General features: G+C 36.2%; 1 protein-coding gene across 1 annotated transcript in view; it reads right to left on the bottom strand.

Annotated features, from left to right (window-relative positions):
* LOC140140044 (uncharacterized) overlaps positions 1 to 22,767 on the bottom strand; it is a 110,740-nt gene that overhangs the window by 51,793 nt on the left and 36,180 nt on the right. The window contains exons 3-5 of the mRNA XM_072161855.1: positions 10,906 to 10,998; positions 7,740 to 7,856; positions 6,860 to 6,979 (exon numbers count right to left, since the gene is read on the bottom strand). Of these exons, the coding sequence (XP_072017956.1) occupies positions 6,860 to 6,979; positions 7,740 to 7,856; positions 10,906 to 10,998 (330 nt within the window). The remainder of the gene's footprint in view (positions 1 to 6,859; positions 6,980 to 7,739; positions 7,857 to 10,905; positions 10,999 to 22,767) is intronic.

Genomic DNA, 22,767 nt, shown 5'->3' with positions numbered 1-22,767 from the left:
AATGTTAATGTTAATGCATATTTTAAGCAAGCCTGAAGTACGACTAGGCATGTTTTTACTCATTTCACGAAGATTGTAAACAGATTAATCTAGTAATGATATTTCAAACTCTTTTATTTTGGTAAAATTCCAGTATAAAAAATGCTTGTCATCTGCACTAGATACCAGCGTCAAAAAGGCTACCTAAAAAGATGAAGTAAAAGTTATAATCATTCATCGATGCAATATTATTTGATTTGAATAAGAATATAGGCCAATCTTGAATTGCTGAGAATACCTTTGAATGATAAAATGGCTAGATTTAGGCATGGTTTAAAACGTTACATATGAGTCTGTTATTTTGTGATCTTCCCTCTAATAGTTACTTCATTTAGGGCTATCCTCTTTAAAAAATAATTCCTGACCTTTAAGGACTTGTCTCAAGAGCCCTAAATTCTGTTAATACAATCAGTATCTTACAGGCATTTTGAAGAAAACGATGACCAATTAATGCAAGTATGGATGCACCCCCCCCCCCACCACTTCTTCAGGAGACGGTACGATTTATTTCTATATGTTTGAGTGACTACAGGAAATGCACGTGCTTTTAGTATGCAGGGAACGTCGAAATGGGGGATATGGGTGGGTGGTTTGTGTTCAAAAGGAAGCACAGAATCTATCTCTACCTAAGGTAGGCTAGAGCAGACGGTCATAAATATGTCATGAAAATTATATGGCGTCTGTCACATGGAGTGGACCACAATGACACTGGACTTTTTCAATCGTCCAATGTTAATGCTCTGCATGCTGGCCATATGCTTCAACATAAAAAGTCCTAGTTTTGAGATATTTTCTCAAAATATCAAGAGCTATCTTAAGAACCACTGAACCAATACTAATGATTGTACTAATAATGTTTGTACTCATTTTAATGCATTGTTCATGCTGATTCCAAAATGGTCATGAAAATTAACAATTATGATATTGTTGAATTTAAAAGAAAATGAAACTTGTCGTCTGCAGTCGACACCAGTGTGTAGAGAGTTAAGGTATTTTTGGGATCATAGTGACCAGTTATACCCTTTAAAAATAAATAAATAAATAAATAAATAAAGGCACATTTAAACAATTACAAGCAATGATACGGCTATCTATATATAGGACCGGATGTTTTAGGTATCAAAGCTTTAAAAGGTTTTGTCATAACGTAGCATTCAAATTGATGAAAAACTGATGAATGAACTTGTATATAAATCCCCCAGAAGATATAGCTCCCGTTTGTTATGTGATTTGTGAAGATAAATGGGATCTGGCGGTATGCATTAGTTTGATGCAGACCGTGACAGGAATCAATGGTCATTTGCCAAAATTAACCGCACAGAAAGAGCGGAAAGTGGACACAATCTCAAGTGGCCAAGTTTAGAAACGGTTTTGAAAAATGGTGGTAATTTTGAGAAATATTAACCCATAATGTTGACACTATAGCAAAGTGATGATGATGGACGAAGAGGGTTGCTCTTGGCTTATTATAAGATTATAAATCGCCTACATGAATAACATTACTTCTCATATTTAGTCAATGCCAGTAAAGGAATATTTAGTTTGCTTTTAGTGTCTTAATATATCACTCCATCACATAAAGTATTATAATTATGTGACGTGGTGTATCGAAAGGAGACACGTTTGAGCAGGATCGTGAATGGAGAAATAGCCAAAAATCAGCTGCCCGGGTAATTTTTTCACAATTTGGGTTTGTTGCGAATTTGTGATGTTATTAATGTTTAAAATAATATTGTCTGATAGTTTCAGACCGGAATATAACTATGATAACTGGCATCTTGTATTTTTGAGACGTTTTTCAAGGTAATTCCTACTCTCAACATTATTTTTAAAGGCCGATATCTCAATTTCCAATTTTATAATACCATAACTTGCGAGCTCATATCTTCGCTTATAGGAATGTCCGATTTTATTGGGAAAACGGCGTTGTGCAGCAAAGTATCTATATATTACAACACTCAAAATCTTTGATATGACACATCACATATTGTAAAAGAAATTGTAGCTTTTATTTTTTAGTGTTTGCCTAGGCCTATAGGACCAATTTTGGAATTGTACCAGTCAACAATTTTACTATAAGCACTTTCAGAGATATGTTTTTACAATCTGTCGAATCTATTTTTGTTTTTGAATCTATTATTTACTATCTATAGTAGATAGCATAACCCGGTACCAAACCGCCTACAGCATCGTTGCCTAGTTAACAGAGACTCACCACCCAACTATTTGACACACGTGCCCCAGTGACCCACGATCCTGGCATGCTGTAATACAGGCCTACACGCGCCACATAAAATTGCGAACATGATGTACTTTCCAACAATTACAATGTGAGTGAGGATAAGCATATTTTAATGTACGTGCGAGAGATGAAGAAATGTCTATACGGTAAAACAATTCCTATTCAATATGTTATATAATTATTGGTATATTAATATGGCGTCTATATATCATCTCATGTACTTTGGTGTGACAGGCCGAAGAAGAAGAATTTAGTTGAGAGGTTGCGACTTCCAAACGTGCGTGTCATACGCCGGTTCATCTATTCAAAATAGAATAGATGCACGGTCGTATGATACGTACGTAGGTCTTTACTTCGGGATAACTAAGACAAATAGTTTATATTTAACGTTATCGTGGTTATTGACTTTTAATATCGATAAAACCTGCCTTGGCCCCAAATATATTGGGTGTTCTAAGGATCTGGTGCATGGTGCACTTCTAAAAATAATGTATACTCGTATTAAATATCGGTGGATTGCGAGTTCGAGGACGGACCCATGTGGCGCAGCGGTACGGGATCTGCCTTGCAATCGGTGGATTGGGAGTTCGAGATTGGGAGTTCGAGCCCCAGCGATGACACCGTGTTGTGCTCTTGGGCAAGGCGCTTTACCTTACTTGCTTCTCTCTACCCAGGTGTGAAATGGGGAGCTGTATGAACATTGTCCATTGTACGCCCGAACGCCGCCCAAAGGTATGAGCATGCCTTGTGCATTGTATGGCAGCTGACATATACTAACAGCAGCGGAATAAATGATACATGTGCACATTTGAAAGGCGCTGTATAAAATACCAACATTTATAGAAAAGCCGACAGACAACAGGAAGTACATGTATATTAATATTCTGCATCATCTTTTTGCCAAAGTTCAATGACCTCAATACTTGTAAAGTATCATTTGCACTATAGTATGGTTGTATCTGGGATGAATGTAGCATTATATTAGACGTGAGAGGTCAATGAACCTCGATCCTAGAGTCGAGAATGTGACAGCATGACCTTTGACAGCCGGGGTAGCCTCTTGTCCATGTACTATAGGGTGGCCAACTACATATCTGACCATCAGTGAGTTTGTTATTGAGACTAGTATTAGGGCCATGATTCTTTCGTTAATCGTAGCAGATGTTCAAGATGCATGCAACAGACACGGGTGTGTTAGAAACATGTGTAACAGTTTACCCGGGCAAACATCCAGGGTATTTTTAAAGGGCTCCCGGAATTTGATCTTTAAACATTATAGTTGTAAGTATGTGTATAGCATCCATTTATAACTTGTGTAAGAGGTTTAATTTATTACTGTTTAGCATCTTTTTCAAAATAGGCATCAATCAATTACGATTTAACCAGGAAAGTTGAGAAGAACTTTCCTGGGAGGGAACTCACTAAATATAGGTGCCAGGATGTGCGGCCATACTGACCCACATTTTTCAACTCCCTCTCACCGAATGACCCCATTGTGATCACCAAAATAACAACTTTATCAAGAATTTAGAACAAATTTCTGGTAATCTCTTGCCTCGTTTTTTCTAGAATGAACAAAATTTTTCTTCAAATTTTTCAAAAAAAAATCAATTAATGCGAATTTGTTCTTAATCTTACACTGCAAATAAATATTATTCAAGTAATATTGTTGAGTAATAAGGGAACGGAGCAACGAAATTATTGAATTATTTAACTCAATGTTGATTAAATTGTGCTCATATTGAGTAAAAAGTTAATTAATATTCAATCTAAACTATTAAGTTGATTCACGTTGTTGTTCTGTTTGCTTTTTACTCAACATTCAATATTTTTAACTATTTGTTTAGAGTCTAGTCGTACGGAAAGACCTCTAACTTGGTATGAATAATCTGCGTGTTCAATGCACCAAATGCCTTTGCATGCCATTTCATAACCCTTAAATTACTTAAAAGTGGAGGATAAGACAGTTGGACAAAAACGAGGAGAACAGCAGAATTGACTAAGTCAACGTCCCATTCAGATTGTAGCTAATTTCTCTACTTAAGGGTAGATGAGGTATTGTTGGTCGAAGCAACCTAAAAATCGATTTTCATTATCTAGATCAATATATTATTGAAAATTAACACCTTGATGTTTTGCAAAAGTTCATTCTACAAATCGTATACTTTGCAAACTTGCTTAATTTATTGTTGTTAATGAGTTATGTACGTTTTACAAAAGTGTTGTTGTTTCAGCCCTCTTTACAACATAACTCAAGAACCGCAGCACCTTTAAAAGTATCTGTGATATTTTAATTTTTCTACACGCTCGCTATGAATTGAGCAATGCAGTTTTTGCCAAAGCTCACTACCATTCGTAAGATGCTGTGAACTACCAAATCACAACAGTTTAAAATAATTAATAACCTTAAGTAGAGAGTTTACAGTTTATTTAATGTAAAATGTCATATTTTGTCTTAATAATAGTAATACACAATTTTCGGTTTAATTACCTGCGGATATATGCATTAGCATATTAATGCTGCTAACAAAGTTGCAAGTGTTGAACTTTTATGTTGTTACGATTTTCAGAATGTGTAAGTCACTGAATAGGTTTTTGATGATCTTTTTGTATTTATATGAATTGTGCGCTCACTTTTCTAAGCATTTCCTCTTTTTACATATTCCGTTATGTGTTCCCACAAGAGTTTTATCTCGAAACCGAAACTTCGTTAGTACTAAAATATCAGTAGAAACATAATATTAGAGTTGAGATGATCCGAATTCATCCGATATTATACCACTATCCTTGGCCTACGATTACGTTGATCCATTTCTGAACATGATATTAATTTGATACGGAAATTGTGATGCCAACATTTATGATTCATGATAGCGTGACCATAATAATGAATTATGTTTTATAGAAACTTGTCACTTATCATGTCAAAATGTATATCAAAAAAGGTATTTGAGTCATTCTTTTTTATCCTCAACTGCAAAAGAGTTTAAATAAAGCAGAGGGGAACCGTAACAATTTGACAAGTTTACCGAATGCGCTAGTTTTGTAGGCTTTTTTATTCAGTGATCTGATAGACATACTTTTGATTTAAAAAATTTTAAATACAGAAATATTGGTGAAAATTGTTGCCGTTCTGAAAGCAGCACATTTGTATTCTATGCAAGATAATTAAAATTAACAATAATGGTTTCATTTCGGATGAATGACAATCTCATCGCTCTTTTCATTGAAACTTGGACTTTTTATGTTGAATCCTGTAATGGCTAGCACACAGAGCATTAACTCAAATATGTTTACGATGGAAATATTTGTCGAACGCATATGCGATGTTCATAACACAGTATGTACATGGAGTGCGGGACGGTGATCACAAATGACCGTACCGTAACATGACCGAAGGAGTGATACGTTGGCGATATCGGCGCTGGTAAATTCCAATTTTCATTGCTTTGCCTTAGTTGTTCGGCTCAAAATTAAAAGTGGATAGGGGCCTATATCAGTAAAGGCTAACATTTTATGGCAAAGAAAATAGGCCTACTAATCTACTTTGTATGAAAACGTTATAATATGGCTTTAATGGACTGCGCCACCGGGGACGAAACCACGGCTCATAGTGTATGATCAAGACATGGAAGTTTACAAGCATATTCAGGAAATCTGACTTAAATCATTTAGGAAATTTCGGTAGCTAACGACTTGAAGACTTATTAGGAACTTATCCTTAAATGACAAGTATGTGTCGTGTGACCGTGATGACATCACCCTGGGGACATCACTTTGAATATCAAACATAATTTGACACGATAGGCAGCTTTTAATGCCTTTTGTTTTTATCATTATTTGTGATAGCAAAATCAGTCGGAACTCAGAAATACAAAATTTTCAGTTTCTTATAGGAGATTAAAAAGCATTTACATAGCTGGATTTTGCAGAAACTCCATTGAAATTGAACAACCAGTTCAAAGATGTGAGCAATTAAATGAGTTTCCAAAACAACAGGAAACGAAAAGGAAATGTTTCGTTTGTTTGGCTATATCTCAAAATCAATATTTCCGAGTTCACACTGATTTTGCTTGATCGCATCACATTTAACAACAAACCATATGTTATCAGAAACTTTGTTGCTGTCCTTGTATGTTTCTTGTTTGGTAAATAATTGCAAGTATTTTTTAAAAACAAGAGTTTGGGGTGCATGCACGAACATAATTATGATAATAAAGAAACAAATTCCGTTATCATGACCATTGTAAAAATTTGAATACGACATCCCGAAATGTATTGGAAAGTGTTAATTATTTCTTCTACTGTATACGTGGAGTGTGAATTTCAAATGGTGTTACCTGAATGCAGTGGCACGTGCCCCCACCCCCCATAATCGATTGCAAAATTTAGAAAATCCCACAGGAAAATTGCCGAAAAACGGGTATGGTCGGTGCCCCCATATCTGCATAATGACCCCACGCTACGCCACTGCCTTCACTTTAGTCCGGCTTGGCATTGTGAGCAGGCTGGCCCCATCAGGACCCAAGCATGTCTCCGCACCAATCAAAGTAAGCAAAATAAACAAATACAACTTACCAATGCAGTTGAAACCATCTTTAGCAGTTCTCATTCCTTCCGGACAGAAACACTGGAATTTGTTGTCAATAATTTGCTCACAACCAAAAGCACAACTTTCTCGTTGGCATCTGTAATCCACTGAAATGAGTCAAGAAAGAATAATACATTTGTATTCTTTGTCTTTTTCATCTTTCCCTTCTCGCGTGTTTTCTCTGGTTTTTGCTTCTCCTTCAATTATTATTCTCTTTTCAGCTCCAGATCCTGCTTATCATGATCGTGATGATTATGACTTGACATCATCATCATCATCATCTTCATCCTCACCATCATCATCACCAGCATCATCACCATCATTATCATGATCGTGATGATTATGACTTGACATCATCATCATCATCATCATCATCATCATCATCATCATCATCATCATCATCATCATCATCATTATCATCATCATTATCATCATCATTATCATCATCATCATCATCATCATCATCATCATTATCATTATCATCATCATCATCGTCGTCGTCGTGGTCGTTATCATCACAATCATCATCATCGCTACTATCATCATCATCATCATCATCGTCGTCATCATCACTGCCACCACCACCATCAGCAGCAGCAGCATCACCACCCGGGATCACCACCACCAACCAATAAAAATGATGTCATAATTTATCGAGTTTAGTCAATTTTAATTATCCCTCCTATACTTTTAGTACCTAAATCATTAGAGTTGGAGTATATGAGCAAATAATCAGTACAAAGATCTTGCTACAGTCAGTTTCGATCAAGATAATGTGTGGCGCTTTTGTATCATGTCGTGGTTTAATAAAGTAAAATGAAACAAGAAATGTTTTTAAAATGGACATGGTGGTAAAGAAATACTCACAGACACATGTTTTCTTATCCATAGACAAGGCATATCCACGTAGACAATAACACTTGTAGCTTCCCAAAGAGTTCATACATCTATGATGGCATGGCTTATCTCTACATTCGTTATAATCTGAAGAACAAACACGCAAATAATATTATTAATAATACAGCATTTTAAAACAATCGCACAGAGTGAACCCAAATTAGGTCTGTACTTGAAAGAGGACGAATCGAACATTCATCAGAAATGGACTACAATCGAACTCAGTGGTCTGGTCATTATACCTGATGTGTGATTTCGGGTGTGATTTGGGGTAGGTCCTATCTTCCCCCTCCCCATATATAAGTCCTTTACCACCCTTAACAATAACAATAACAAACTTAATACAAAATATCATGAAAAACATACAATCACGGTATTCTTTTAATTAAATAGTTATGCAATAATGGCTAACTAACGTCTATACAAACGTATTTACAAACGTTGACTCCTGTATTTAGGATTTATGTATGTTTTGTTTTTAATGTAAAGTATCGTTTAAAGTACAGCCATCTTAAAATTAGTGCCGTAAACCGAGACCAACATTTTATGATATTTATCATGTATGTGAACTATGCTAATACGACGATACATATTCATAAAGGGTTGCGACCACCACGGCCACAACACAAGCGATAAAATCACTAAGTTTGAATTTAGGAAGGACAAGCCCACAATGTGATCATAGGTCTCTAATCTGATTCATACATCCTGGGTTTATGTACAATTGTTAGGTACCAGTTACGGCTATAGTCCTCCTTTCAACACTCATTTATTTTGTGTATCATTTCAATAAACTATTGGTAAACCTTTGAATAAATGTTATCTTTATATATGAGTGAATCATGATCGTCGTATAGTGATCTACAGGAAAGATAATGTTATTCGATCAAATATTCGCTGTCAAACTGTTCTTATAATTATGTTATCTTTTACTCCTTTACTTTAAAGCATGACATTTTATTATAAGAAAATACTTAACATGGTACAAGCTGTATCAAAATGATTGGTACCCATCAGTTTCCATTGACAATGAATGAGTCTGTATGACACATCAAAATTCAACATAAGATCCAACTAATTTGCACATTAATAACAAATTATAAATTAACTGTTATTCTGGATATTTCAAGAGTGTCCATGCATTTGGAATAGGTTTGTAAATAAACAACAAAATTGATGGATACCAATCATTTTGATATAGCCTGTATACTGATAATTTTAGTTCTCTTGTATTTCTTAACTCCTAAACATCGGAAACGATTATGCCCTTACCCCCCCCCCCTCCCCCTAGCTACCGTCCCCTGAGCGTTGCAAGTATTTTTGAGGACTTTTTCGATATTACCGACTTTATGTGACCTATAGAGGACCATTTGGTGTGCGTAATGCAAGAGGAGTGGGGTAAACGGACTTGAGCTTTTATTCATCTATCGTGTCCGATATTGTGACATGTTGGATTTGTGTGGGGGTGTGTGTGTGGTGACTTATTGATAATCACCTACTGTGTAAAGCATTAACATGCTGTCGGTCAGTATCAAACTAATGGCGGAACCCTTTTGTTCGTAATATTGATACCACATTCTTGAATAGCCTGTCGGCAAATCAATTTGGCATCAAATGCACAATACGTTACGTAATCTAGTTCCTCTGCATATGTTCATATTTAATGGGGTGTGTCATTATTTCAGTGGGGTGTGTGTTATGGTGTGTCGGAGTATCACCGTGCTTTCTGTACGTGTGTTTGTCAACTTGATTCAAATTTTGATCATCATCTCGTAACACTGTACTTTAGAAGCAAACACGTCTTTGAAAATATATTAATAGATTATGTGTTGACATTCACCATCTTCAGTCATGGTAGACATCATTCAGTCGCTATAAGTCATGTTCAAAATGGCAGATGAAAGACTTGGAAATTACTTAATCAGCAAATTAAGCAATTTATATTGATTGGATACTAACTTCAGTGCTATACATCTTAGCCGAAACTTGAATTACACGATAGAAAACAATACCATAATTTTTCTTTACAATGGTTCTCCCATTGATAAATGGTAGATGCTATAAAGGGCCATGCCAGAAATCGCCCACACACCCACGGATAACATTTCCCGCACTGGTGTCCCTTAATATTATAACTCTCATCATAAAAATGCAGAAGAACATCCACACCCAAAGATAGCAAGATAATATAGGGAATTCCCATACCTAATGATAGCCTTTGGGTAATAGTTCAAAAGTGTATAAATAAAGGGAGTGTCCCTTCCAAAACTTTATTGCCGCTCTGTTTTACATGACCGATTTCCGAGTCATAATTTGACCATAATCTGTATGATATGGGCCCATTATGTTCTCAATCAACAAGGTATTTCACTCGGCTAAAGATTGACAATGTCCATTGAATCACCCAATTATACTTTAAGCTAGGTCGGAAATGTGTCATACCACGCATGACCAAGTTGAATAAAAAACAAACAGAAATAAACAACAACAACAATAACAACATGTTGGATTGAGCACTACCGTATTGATTTCGACAGAATATGGAATTTCCCACATCATCTGTAACATATTAACCACGCTCAAATGTAAGGTGTACGGAATATGTATTTTATATAATTCAATTGCACCAAATGTGCATCCAAAATGTATCAAAATCTATTGGAACTTATATCTTGCCATGTTTATAACTATTGACTTGTTCGGTAAATCCCATAATTCTTTGCGGTTCAGACCTGAGATGTCGTCATTTGACGTCACACCGATGTGCACATCATTTAGCGATGCGAACATCGTTACTGCGCATTTGAAAGCGTGAAGTGAGCAGTAACGATGTACGTATCAATGTGACGACATCTCAGGTCTAATCGCAAAAACAAATTATGGGATTTGCCAAGAAGGTCAATTATATTTGGGTTGTGGTGTTCATCTGTAGGCCTACTGATAATTTCATCATGGGAATTCCCGTGCAATATTATGCAGGAAAAGGAACCCCATTGTCCTTTATGGTGTGTGGATAAGAGTGTGGAAAACATAGGCCTACATCGCAAAAGGTTTGGTCTATACGACCAAGAATATACCATGGTTGCTCTACAATAAACCGTCGAACCCAGGTCTTAAGTCATAGTGATATACATACCTATATTACACGTGTCCCCCGTCCAGCCTTTTTCACATTGACATCTGTTAGGTCCAACGCATGTGCCATGTGCACAACCATTATCACACACAGCTGTAAACAGGAAAAGAGAGACGACTATGTATTAATTCAAATAATAAAATAGATTTTCGTTCACCTGAAACGATAAATTAATCGCGCGATAAATTAAGTACATCATTTATTAAACATCCAGCGTTAAACTTTTTGGTCTATCTCCATAACCTTGAAAGGTAACTGCATTAATTTTGTCTTTAGTACTTGACAATCATGGGAAGAAGAGACCATGGTGGTGTCATTATGTTTCACGAAAACATTTGTTTTAATTTTTTTTAAAAAGGTCTAGACAAGACAAATAGAAAATACACAATACGGATATACCTGCTCATCAATAATACCTAAATTGACCTCCAAGTTCAGACAGTCAATGTCAGTACATTCAGGTCAGTGAACTTAGCAGAAGAATGTAGACTATGTAAACATAGTGAACTTTGAAGTTGACTTTTATGCATCTCAAGCATTACATAATTGGAATCGTCTTCACTAGCACTGTACAAATCGGTATGGTAACACTTAAGGGTATTGATTCTGGAAGAGAGGGCTTACTTATAAATGCACAGGATTGTGACCAGTTTCCAAAAGGAGACTCTCACAAACATCGACGAGATTACAGGAATCTCTCTACGGGACTGCAAATCCATCATGACAAAAAGTGATCACCTTATTTCCTGGGCTAGTGCATTTCAGAACAGAAATCACAGTTCATCTTTCTTGAAAAACATCGAGAACAAAAACTCTCGAGACTCATGATTGGCACATAAACTTGGACAGACTGCAGATGACAATAGCCACTGTCGTGATGTTTGACCTGTCCCACCCTAATGCCTCCAACTTCCGAATTGTACTGTTACCGAAATGATTGGATAGTATCAACTATTGTCACCAACCCCTTTCCTATGATGTTCAGAAGTCGACAGTGAAATAAAAGACTATCGCAATTGGCGGTTTTCACATTTTTGCAGGAGAAGCAATTTTGTGTTTTACGGAATGAAAACTATTTGAATCGGTAAATATTTGGTTTGCAATGAAAAGTGCTTAAACTTCTATTACAATATAGGTTACTTGTTTTTTTTTTAATCTAATAATTAAAAAATAAGTAAATAACATAACAACATCGTAAGTGCAGTTCGGTATGACCACAGACTATCGTAAATGGGACTTACGATAGTCTTTCATTCCAAACACCTTTCTTTTTCAGTGCACGACTATCGATGGTATTGTACTAAACTTAAAATGAGTGTACAACGCAATACCTTCGTAAGTACAAGTACCACTAATATGGTTTTGTATTACACACCCGTATAAACCACAAAGATGCATGGTATCCCTAGTAAACTTGCCCTCACCTGAGTAGTATTTGGATACGCATCTCTCAATCGCATTGAATAACCGAGGATTCATTATGATTTATGGGTTTACACATACGTAACAAAAATCAGTATACAGTACACCGGAAGGTAATATGATATATAAATAAAAACACTGACGAGTGATTGTGCACTCTTATGTTTTGAAGATCCAGACAATGTCCGAAGACAATATAACAATATATTCATTGGCAGAAAGTAAAACCATCGCAGTATTTTTGGCGAATTGAGATTTTGATGAACTTTCGAAAAGCTCATGAAATCTGCGTAATAGATTAGTCTAATTATGTTCTAACCCTAACACTGACCCATGCTTTTTGGTATCGGAAGTCTAAGAAGATCCGAATTTTTCAAGAAGAAGAAGAATTTTGACTTGGCACCCCTGGTTCGAACCTTTGATCCCCCCCTGCATGCCAAGCGAACGATCGCGGACCGGTAGCAATTCCGTGAGCATATCACACTTAGGGTGATTGCGTCATCGCAGACCATGGGATGCATGCATGATCAGAATTTTTCATCGTGGTATTTTGTGGTTTTTACTGGTGTTAGGGTTAATAGATGAATAAGACATCGTGAGTGTGGTAGAGTTTGCTGTTGCCTGCCACATTCTTGCGCTTCAATAAAAGTCAGCGTAGAGTGTAAGACTTATAGTGCCTTAATCAAAACCCCCATTTCGCCAAAAATGGTTTTACATTGTGAATATATTGTTTAAACTGTCTTCAAATAGAAGAGTGCACAATAATCAATCTTCATGGGTTTCATATATCATATTCCCATCCGGTATTGTCCTTATATACTGCTAGTCATGTATTTTTGTAACGTACCTGTATTCCAATAAATCATAATGAAGCCCCGGTTATCCAGTGCGATTTACAGATTTGTATATCCAAATACTACTCAAGCAAGGGCAAGTTTACTAAGGATACCATCTTTCTGGTTTAATTTCTTACATCCTTTTTAGATACTGTGGGCGTAAATGTACACTTTCTCTTAATCCGATCGAGGTTTTAACAACGTATAATAGTACTCGTATCTTGTCTCGGCCAACGTGGTTTTTGAATATGAAAATTACCGGTAAAATATAGGTTCCCTTGGGCGAGTTACACTGGGATCCACATCATGCTCATCTATCAGGGCACAGTTCTTTAACCCCAATACATTTGTACATTCATTGAATGACCTTTGACAATTTGAGTACAAAAACTCATACTCTGTAACTTGAGGTCAAATTATGCACTGTGGTTGTTTAATTGTGGTTATTGAACTATGTCACTGGGATGAGGCCATTGTGGTCCATAGTTTTCCCAATGTCAATAAGTTTATATCTTATCCAAGTTAACCTGCTTTAAGCACGAAAATAACCACCCATTAAGGAAACTTATAGTCTATTTTGGATCTACCAGATTGCAATCAAGACATTTGTGGCACATCTGATCGCTAAAATCACTATGAACCACGATGGTCTCATCACAACAGCATAGTTCAATAACCTCAAATATACATTCATAGTGCAAAATTTGACCTCAAGTTCCAGGGTATGATTTTTGTACCCACATTTTCAGAGGTCATCAATGAATATATAAATGTGTTGGGGTTTAAAGAACTGTGACCTAATTAGATGAGCATGTTGTGGATCCTAGTGAATTGTACAACCGTTTAAATTTAGTTAAAATTAAGTTACACATCAATATAACAAATCATGACGAAATTACTATTTTAATAGACTTTTAACGTGCACAATGCAATGTGTACTACAATGATTGTCTTTGAAACGTTTTCAAAAATTAAATACAAGTGCTACTTTTCATTATATGACTGCTAATTGGAGTTTGAAATCAGGATTGATTTGATGATACAAAATGAAAATGTTGAATGACTTGACGAAACAGATAATCCGTTCGACTTATCCCTGAGGCGGTAGTCGATGAGAGGATGTTGGAGATGATAAAAGAGGAAGGAGCTTACATCAGCGAATATTGCACTTTGAGGTGACTTTGTATATAATATTGATCTGTACAAACAATATACATAATCTTTTTTCTGTCATATCTATACCTAGATGTACTAATTTCTACTTGTATTAAATAGACCCTATCGAATAATCTCAACTGGAACGGTATAACAATTGAAATGGCAGACTTTTTGGTTCTCAGTTCTATATAGACAGAGGGACAGGTCTCTAGTTCGATTCCACAACCTTAACCATTGATACCCGTGGTACCTTACGAGGGCGGCATTTTATTTAAATGAGGCCAAATAACGTAGTGTTTATACCATTTTGTATAGCACTCTGTATCTGGTAACTAAATACCGATTCATCAGAGTTGTTAAAAAAATAGTATTGCTGAGTGATCTAAAAGCTCTATTTTGATTGGTTACTCAGATGTTATTAACCAATCAGGGCCACTGAAAGAAAGGCACTGTAGTACCCATGATGAAGAAGTCATGTATCAAAGTTTTTTAACCATAATCCAACTACATGAATACGACAGCAACTAATATTTAAACATACACATGTACATGCTTTTAATTGCACTGTGGCTATTGCGTTGTGTATGACAGAGGCAACCAAAGGCTGCTGAAAATACATCTTGGTAGTTCTCGTATTCTCATTTGTACAAATTAAGATACCTTCCAATCAAGAACATAGGCATGTGTACGTGTATGTGTGTATTTGACGCTTTTAAGGGGGTACTACACCCCTGACCAATTTTGTGCCTATTTTTGCATTTTTCTCAAAAATTATAGCACATTGGTGACAAGTAAGATATGTATATTATAGGGGCAAGGACTACAACTACTGCACTGAAAATTCAGCAACTGAAGGCAAGTAGTTATTGATTTATTAATCAAATATTGGTTTTCCCTCATTTTTGACTGTAACTCCACAACTGTTGTATGTGCTGAAATAAAATTTCCAGTGCAGTAGTTGTAGTCATTGCCCCTATAATATACATATCTTACTTGTCACCAATGCGCTATAATTTTTGAGAAAAATGCAAAAATAAGCACAAAATTGGGCAGGGGTGTAGTACCCCCTTAACGTGCAAGAATTTACTTCAAACGACTTTTGCGCCCTATGAACCAAAATAGCATCGTGTCTATTGGCAAAGTTCAATAGTGTCCATAGCTTAGGCGTTGACCTCACGTTTTGGAATCTGACTTGTTGTACCCAACAATACATTTAAAGGTCATGTCGAGTATGTAAACATATTGAGGTTCACGAACTGTGTCCTGTCAAATGAGATCGTAGTGGAGGCAACAAATTATATTATTGTGCTACCCATCTATGATATTACTCTGAATACAGGGTGTCCCTGAAAGAACTGTATCGTCGGAAACTGATCTTTGTGGGTATAACTTTAACGTATAAACCAAACATAACTAAATAACTGATGTGGTTGAGGAATATACCAGCTATCACATATATTTTGAATTTAGACAATTGACACTTTCGTTTTTGAAATAAAAGAATTTTACGAAACTACCTCATTTTCAGCTCGTTCCACGGAGTCAAATATCTATCAATGGCAATAGACGCATAATGCGCCGATGATGCGCAGTGATTAGCACTCTGAAATACAGATCAACGATATTATTTGAATCCGTGGAAAGGTTTGATAATGAGGGAGTTTCGTAGATTGTCAAAATTCAAAAAATATCTAATAGCTAATTTATTCCTCATCCACAACAGTTATAGTTATGTTTATTTGTGGCGTTAGAATACCCAACAATTAAATTTCCGACGGTACAGTTCTTTCCGGGACACCCTGTATCAGGGTAATTCGGTGATCGTCGTAATACTGGTTGAGATACCCTGCATTCAACATTGACTCCCATGCTATTTCATATGGCTTGGAAAGATATTAATGGATTTAAAAGGATTAAAAGTCAGACCAGAACCTACGAATGCTTTTACCGAAGCGTTTTACCATTTCAAATAATAATACAGACATGAACATGTCTGTGGATTTTTTTAAATGTCATCCTGCTACTCTCAGCACCACGTTTCTATATAAATATCTAAAAGTTTCTTGCAGTTAATTATCAGGGGCAAAGTTGGGGTTTCTCGACGATATTAACAATCAGGAATGCTACTATTTTAAGAAGCACCATTGGTACCCAGCTAACCAGATGTGTACTGCTGCGCTAATGTGGGGAAGTGTGTGTCCTTCTGTGTTAATACTGAGTGTGTCCTTCTGTGATATATTGATGAAGGAAAGTTGACGAATAATATTGTGACAACAAATTAAGATTGATCAGAGGCTAACTTGCTTCGGAGTGATGAGAGGCCAAAGAATGTCCAGTAAGTGGTGTCTGGTCAAGATGGTCAGACATTTTAGAAGCTCATTGTCTTAGAAAACAGACGAAAGCGTCGACGTTCGATTCCAAATAATACGAATACCATGCAAGCTCTTGACGATTCTGTGCATTCAGCCATTTGATTCACATAAGATATTTACGATAAATTATTATCTTGCACATTGGAGTATCTTTTACGAAGAATGTATTTATATTTCTAACCATGAGTATGAAAAGATGTCTTATTTAAAACCAACAAGAAGTTCCAAAGGTACTAATAGTTAAAAGGCAACACAACATTGTACTACTATAAATGACGAATTGAAGCATTGTGGTCACTGGTGATGCATAGGAAAAACGGAAAAGCAAATTATTTTAATACATGTACCAAATATTTCAGCATTTGAACTTATTTGTTGATCAGTTGATAGAGTAATTATTATCAACGAGATTGTCAAGGTCATTACCGCATGCTTCTGATGACAGCAACTAGTAACAGACAGCTAAATCTGACGTGACACTTAATCGGATATGTGACATGTAGCAATAACCGGTCACTTGTTTGGATATAACTACAAGAAAGGACAAGTCTTCAGGATAACCATGACAACGTCCTAATATGCAAGACGATTAGGGCTAGGTTTTAAGGTACAGATAAAGGTTTAGGTTAGGTCACCATAAGGGATGGAGATGGTGACTACTATCGTATAAATTCGATAATAAGCTTAATGTGCCTACCCGAGTTGCTCGGAAAAGAGCGAATTTATAGTTTGTTATGCTTTTTCATGTGTTTCTTTAATTTACTAGTATCTATAAAAGAGATATCTATAAATTAAAATAAATATAAATAAAAACTACCCTAAAAATTCGTTCTTGTCCGAGCAACTCGTTAATAAACACATTATGCTTATTATCGAACTTTTACGGTATTAGACTATTTTAAAGTTGCTCTGAAGAATATGGAATTTGGTGACCCAATCTGATCCACCCAGGCCAAAGTCAGAATTTTTTGAAATTGAGTTACTAACTTACTACCATTGCTATCTTGCTCAGTGCCTACACTTACTGATGTTGAATGTTTCTTTTATATATCCATTTTCTTATTTTTCATTGTTTTCCCATTCACATTTTGTCAATATCTCAGTTTCATTTTTGCCGACTTTTGACTGATTGGTCAGATATTATTTTCTGAAATATTCTTAAAATTACGATAGTTATCCTTCCTATAAGAATGCTTTTATTCATTATGCATTCTTTTAGTATTTCATAAATGTTAACATAGTAAATATACTACATATGCACGGCTGTTTGATGTATATAGAATTGGCTTCATTATTAAGTAAATGCAAACTATAGGTGGCGCTATTTATCATAAATCATATTTCTTAATTTGCAATGGGTAGGTAACCAATACTGCTATTAAAACAGATGGAATATGTGAAACAAGCAACAAAGAAATTTTATAAACATATTTCATCCAAAAAAAAAAAGAATTATTTGTATTAAAAGCCTGAAAGAGTAATTTCCAGTATCTAAATAGCGCAGAGTGATGGCGCTTTCACATTGATCTCTTTAGCAAACATTCTAAACATTGAAGTGAAAATCTAAAACATTCTAAATTTTGACATTCAGCACAATTTGCAGAAGTGGTTAATTAGATCAGTTTCAACGGTAAAGTTTGGGGCGTCTGGGTAGTGCCCACGAGACACTGGGGGTAACGGGTATAATCCTATAGGGTGGGGTGGGGCACTTCCTGTGGCTTTGTGGTAGCTATGTTCAATAGTAAAAAGGATATAAATAAGGTCATGATCTATATTAATTGGCTTGATTTTGTCAGTATTTTGTGCCCCGGATTTGTGCAAGTATGCACATAATTATGTTTGGAGATACCGATGCAGAGAATATGTATTCTTCTTCAAATTCTGCTGCTTCATTTGTCTTCTTTATCGCCTTCTACTTATCCTCCTCTATCGTTTTATCCTTATCCTTCTTCATTAATAATTATTATCACCTTTTACTTTCTTTTTCTCCTCTTCCTCTTCTTTTTCTTCTTTTTCTGATGCTTCTTCTTTTATCCCCTCGTTCATCTTCTTCCTTTTCATGATTCTTCTTTATCACATCATCATCATCATCACCATCATCATCATCATCATCATCATCATCATCATCATCATCATCATCATCATCATCATCATCATCATCATCACCACCACCACCATCATCATCATCACCATCACCATCATCATCATCATCATCATCATCATCATCATCATCATCATCATCATTATCATCATCATTATCATCATCGTTATCGTCGTCGTCATTGGTGAACCAGGAAATGGAAAACAAATATTGATCTCAAACTTGCCACATCAAATAAACATCCCCCTGCTGCTTCTGTTCTTAAAGGCAAGACTAGTAAAATTTGTTGGGTTTTTTTTTCAGTGTAAGCTATATACAATAATATTAATAATTTAACTATTCTATACATGAACTAGTTTAATCGGATTAGCTATAATTCAACTAAGAAGTACATTATGTCGCTTTTCCTATAATTTAAAGTAGGTCCAGGTGTAGCGGTAAATTCTTAACATCAATCACCTTAATCCCTTATTATTTCAAAACCCAGAAAAGCAAATTGCCAGCATTCGTAACACTCACAAGAATGCTACAGGGGGAAATTAGTGAGGAACCATGGGTTCATGACTTTTCTCTATCTTCTCCTTCAAATCGTTCCATCTCAGTAGAGTTTGAGCATTAGTCCAAACTAGACATAGTTCCACAGGGGATTTGACTCATTGGGCTTACTTGGCGTTGTATGGAAATAATATATGGCCTCATTCAAATGGCATAGTTCACTAACCTCCATTAAACAATCATAGTGCAAAATTTGACCTCAAGTTGCAGGGTATGAGTTTCTGTACCCAAAGTTTCAGAGGTCATTCAATGGATATACAAATATATTGGGGTTAAAGAACTGTGCCCTGATAGATGGCATTGTAACTGAATGGAAATAATATATGGAACAAGTCACACAAGAAGTTGAGGAAATCAAACGCGCTGTAGTAGAAAAGACCTCAAAACTATGGGGAGTTTTCGACCAACTCACCGGGAGTCTCTGGGGGAAAATCAAGATTATAGTTTGGATGTTTCACCTTGTGTGCCATCAATGTTTTACCTTGTTGCTATATGTTGTAATATCAACAGATTTGACATGGTCGTGATAAGTGTTCCAAGTTAAACGTCAAATGTCAATCTGTTTTATGAGCTTCGAATGATGCTCCTGAAACCGCGTGTATTGCTCATACATGTCAAATTGAGATTCAACTTTTATTTTACTTTGCCATCCCGAGCTGAAATCCGGTCCCAGATAGTATCATTATTTGTATATTTAAACATGTTAAAATAAAATAAAGTAGTTTACTTGGATTATTCAAGCACCCTTCTGGGATTTGATATATCTACCCGTGATCTGAAGCTTATACATTACAGATTATTAGATGATATAACCTTTATTCTAAATAAGCTTTAGCTACTAATGTCATCCTTTACATCCTTGTCCACCCCGACGCGTTACTGCTATTCCAATGACTACAATAGTTGAACACAATGGGATGTAATTTGGTTGTATTGTGGCAGTCAAGCATTGCTACCTGCCTCTGAAGCCAGGTATAAATTGAAACAAGTATTTATTTCGTTAAGTCATCTTTGGATTAACACTTGATTCCATCAGGCCCAACATTTCTATAATTGAAGACCAAATAAAAAAAGACTAGTTTGCGTCTGACGTGGCGCGGCGTGATTGGTCGCTAACCTGCGCAGTACGGCAGTTTTGGTCAGGTTGACAGGACGTCATACGCAAACTATAGTCTTTTTAATTCGGTCAGATTTAACAAAATCACATCAATAACAATGGATCGAAGCGTAGCATAAAGAATCATATATGGGTGAGCCATGTTTTTAGTTATAGTAGCAATGTTCAACATTCGCTGTGGTATGAGGCGGTCTTGTTTCAAACCGTGTGGTGAGTATAGCGACAAGACCGCCTCAGACCACAGCGAATGTTGAACATTGCTAACTAAAAACATGGCTCACCCATAATGATTCTTTATGCTGCGCTTCCATTTGTTGTTGATGTGATTTTGTTCAGAGACACCCTGTATATGACACTTTCCACACCTCATGTAAGTTGTTACAGACAAAGAACGAGATGTCAAATTGTCTACAGGTCATATACACCATAAATGTGGATCATCACATGGTTACATGCAACAGCCTAAGTACCTGGTGACCCCTATGTAAACCTGCTTCATCTTTGTCACATTATCATTTCATTGTCAAATTTGAAACCTGATATTGAAATCGAATCCTTTGTAATTTTGCAAATCATTGACTATAAAAAAAGACAATGTTCGACACACCCTTAGTCACTATCCTAAGTATGTGCTGCACATCCTATTGTGTAGGAAAGTTCCCTAATGGATATCATACCATTCCATGTTTTCTTGAGGTCAGCCTTCAATGTATTACAGACCAGGTGGTGGCCACATTGCATTCTCTAAATTCAGTAAATTTCCATCGTCAACCGTGCAATTGAATGGGATTATTTTGAAATTTTAAAACGCTTGAAATATCACAAACAAATAGGCCTATGTTGATAAATAATATAAATACAAGCTAAAATCGTTGGGGTTCGATAATGAACCCCACAAAAGTAACCGACTATATTAGAAAATGCCATACGGCCGGGTGGTTTCACAAGTTGCCGGCTCGATCATGTCATCCGCCGCCTGTTACAGACCTTACGTTTACTGTATCGAGTTTATATGTGTTTAAATTTGGAACGCCACGGCCACCTGTGGGTCTGTGATATAAAAAAAAAATAGCAAAAGACCCTATAGTCTACCTAGAAGAAGTTGATTTTTTTTTTTTTTTTTGCTTTAAGGGGGTACTACACCCCTGTGGTAAATTCGAGAAGGGAAGCAATGATCTCTGGTGGCTGACCAGGTTGGATCATGGAATTCTGACAGCTTGGTCGTGGGATCTGACGGAGCGCCGCAGACGAGGATCAATGTTAATACGATCAGGTAACAGGTGCTGAAGGAATCTTTTATGTCGGGCTTCAATGTCTATTTGCAATACATTGTAGTACCACGTTCACAAATGCAATCTCAGCAAATTCATAAAGGACACATACCCTCATGGCAATGATCAAACCTCTGAAGTCAGACACTTTTAGATCATGTTGGAGAAAGTATGGAAACCGGATGGACAGCGAGACAGACCTGTTTTTAATTTTTTTTTATAGCCATAAATAGTGCCACGACATGCCTCAGATATACAACATGTATGCGATGAACATGTTTTGAACATCTTAATTAAAGGGGACATCATGTGATGGAACATGGACTCTCAACATCCTTACAGGAAAAGTGGCATATAAAAAGGGTGTCTTAGGGATGCGTCGCTATTGCATTTCAATTAGAAAAAGTTGCAAGGTACTGGAACATTATTCGCAATCGCAAGTATACATGGGTATACACCATACAGCTGTGTATTAAAGTGACACCACGAGGGTCAAGTATGTTTCTCACTTAAACAACAGAGGGTTTCACAGTCACGTTATCATGGTTTATATCGGGCTAATCAATGAGTTTTGGTAAACAACCATTGGAAGTTGCAAGAAGAAATCAGAAAACAAAATGCGAAAGTATTGTTTTGCAATACAAAAAGTCTATTGCTTTCTGATAAGTCAGAGTGGGTCTAATACGGATAACAGGAAGTACAAACATTATAACTTAAAAGAATAAAATGTGTTTGCAACTCATTGGCATGATTTCCATTATAGTTTCAATTGCGTTATCTTTCATTGGTATTCAAGTGATGTACAAATAGAGTAGTTCAAATAAAGACGCCACCCCAGTTCACTCAACAAGGACAAAGGCTGCCACCAACTGCCACCGGTTTACGAACCTGTTCAGTCACATGACTTCTCCAGCTTGTCATGTGACACCCAAGCACAAATGTTTTTGAAACATTAGAGAGCTTGTGATTTCCAAACGTACGTATCAAACGCCCGTACATCTGTTCAAAATCCCGTCACATGAGAATGATT

Source organism: Amphiura filiformis, chromosome 18, assembly GCF_039555335.1.
Source record: "Amphiura filiformis chromosome 18, Afil_fr2py, whole genome shotgun sequence".
Taxonomy (NCBI): domain Eukaryota; kingdom Metazoa; phylum Echinodermata; class Ophiuroidea; order Amphilepidida; family Amphiuridae; genus Amphiura; species Amphiura filiformis.
This window is presented reverse-complemented; position numbering and strand designations above follow the sequence as displayed.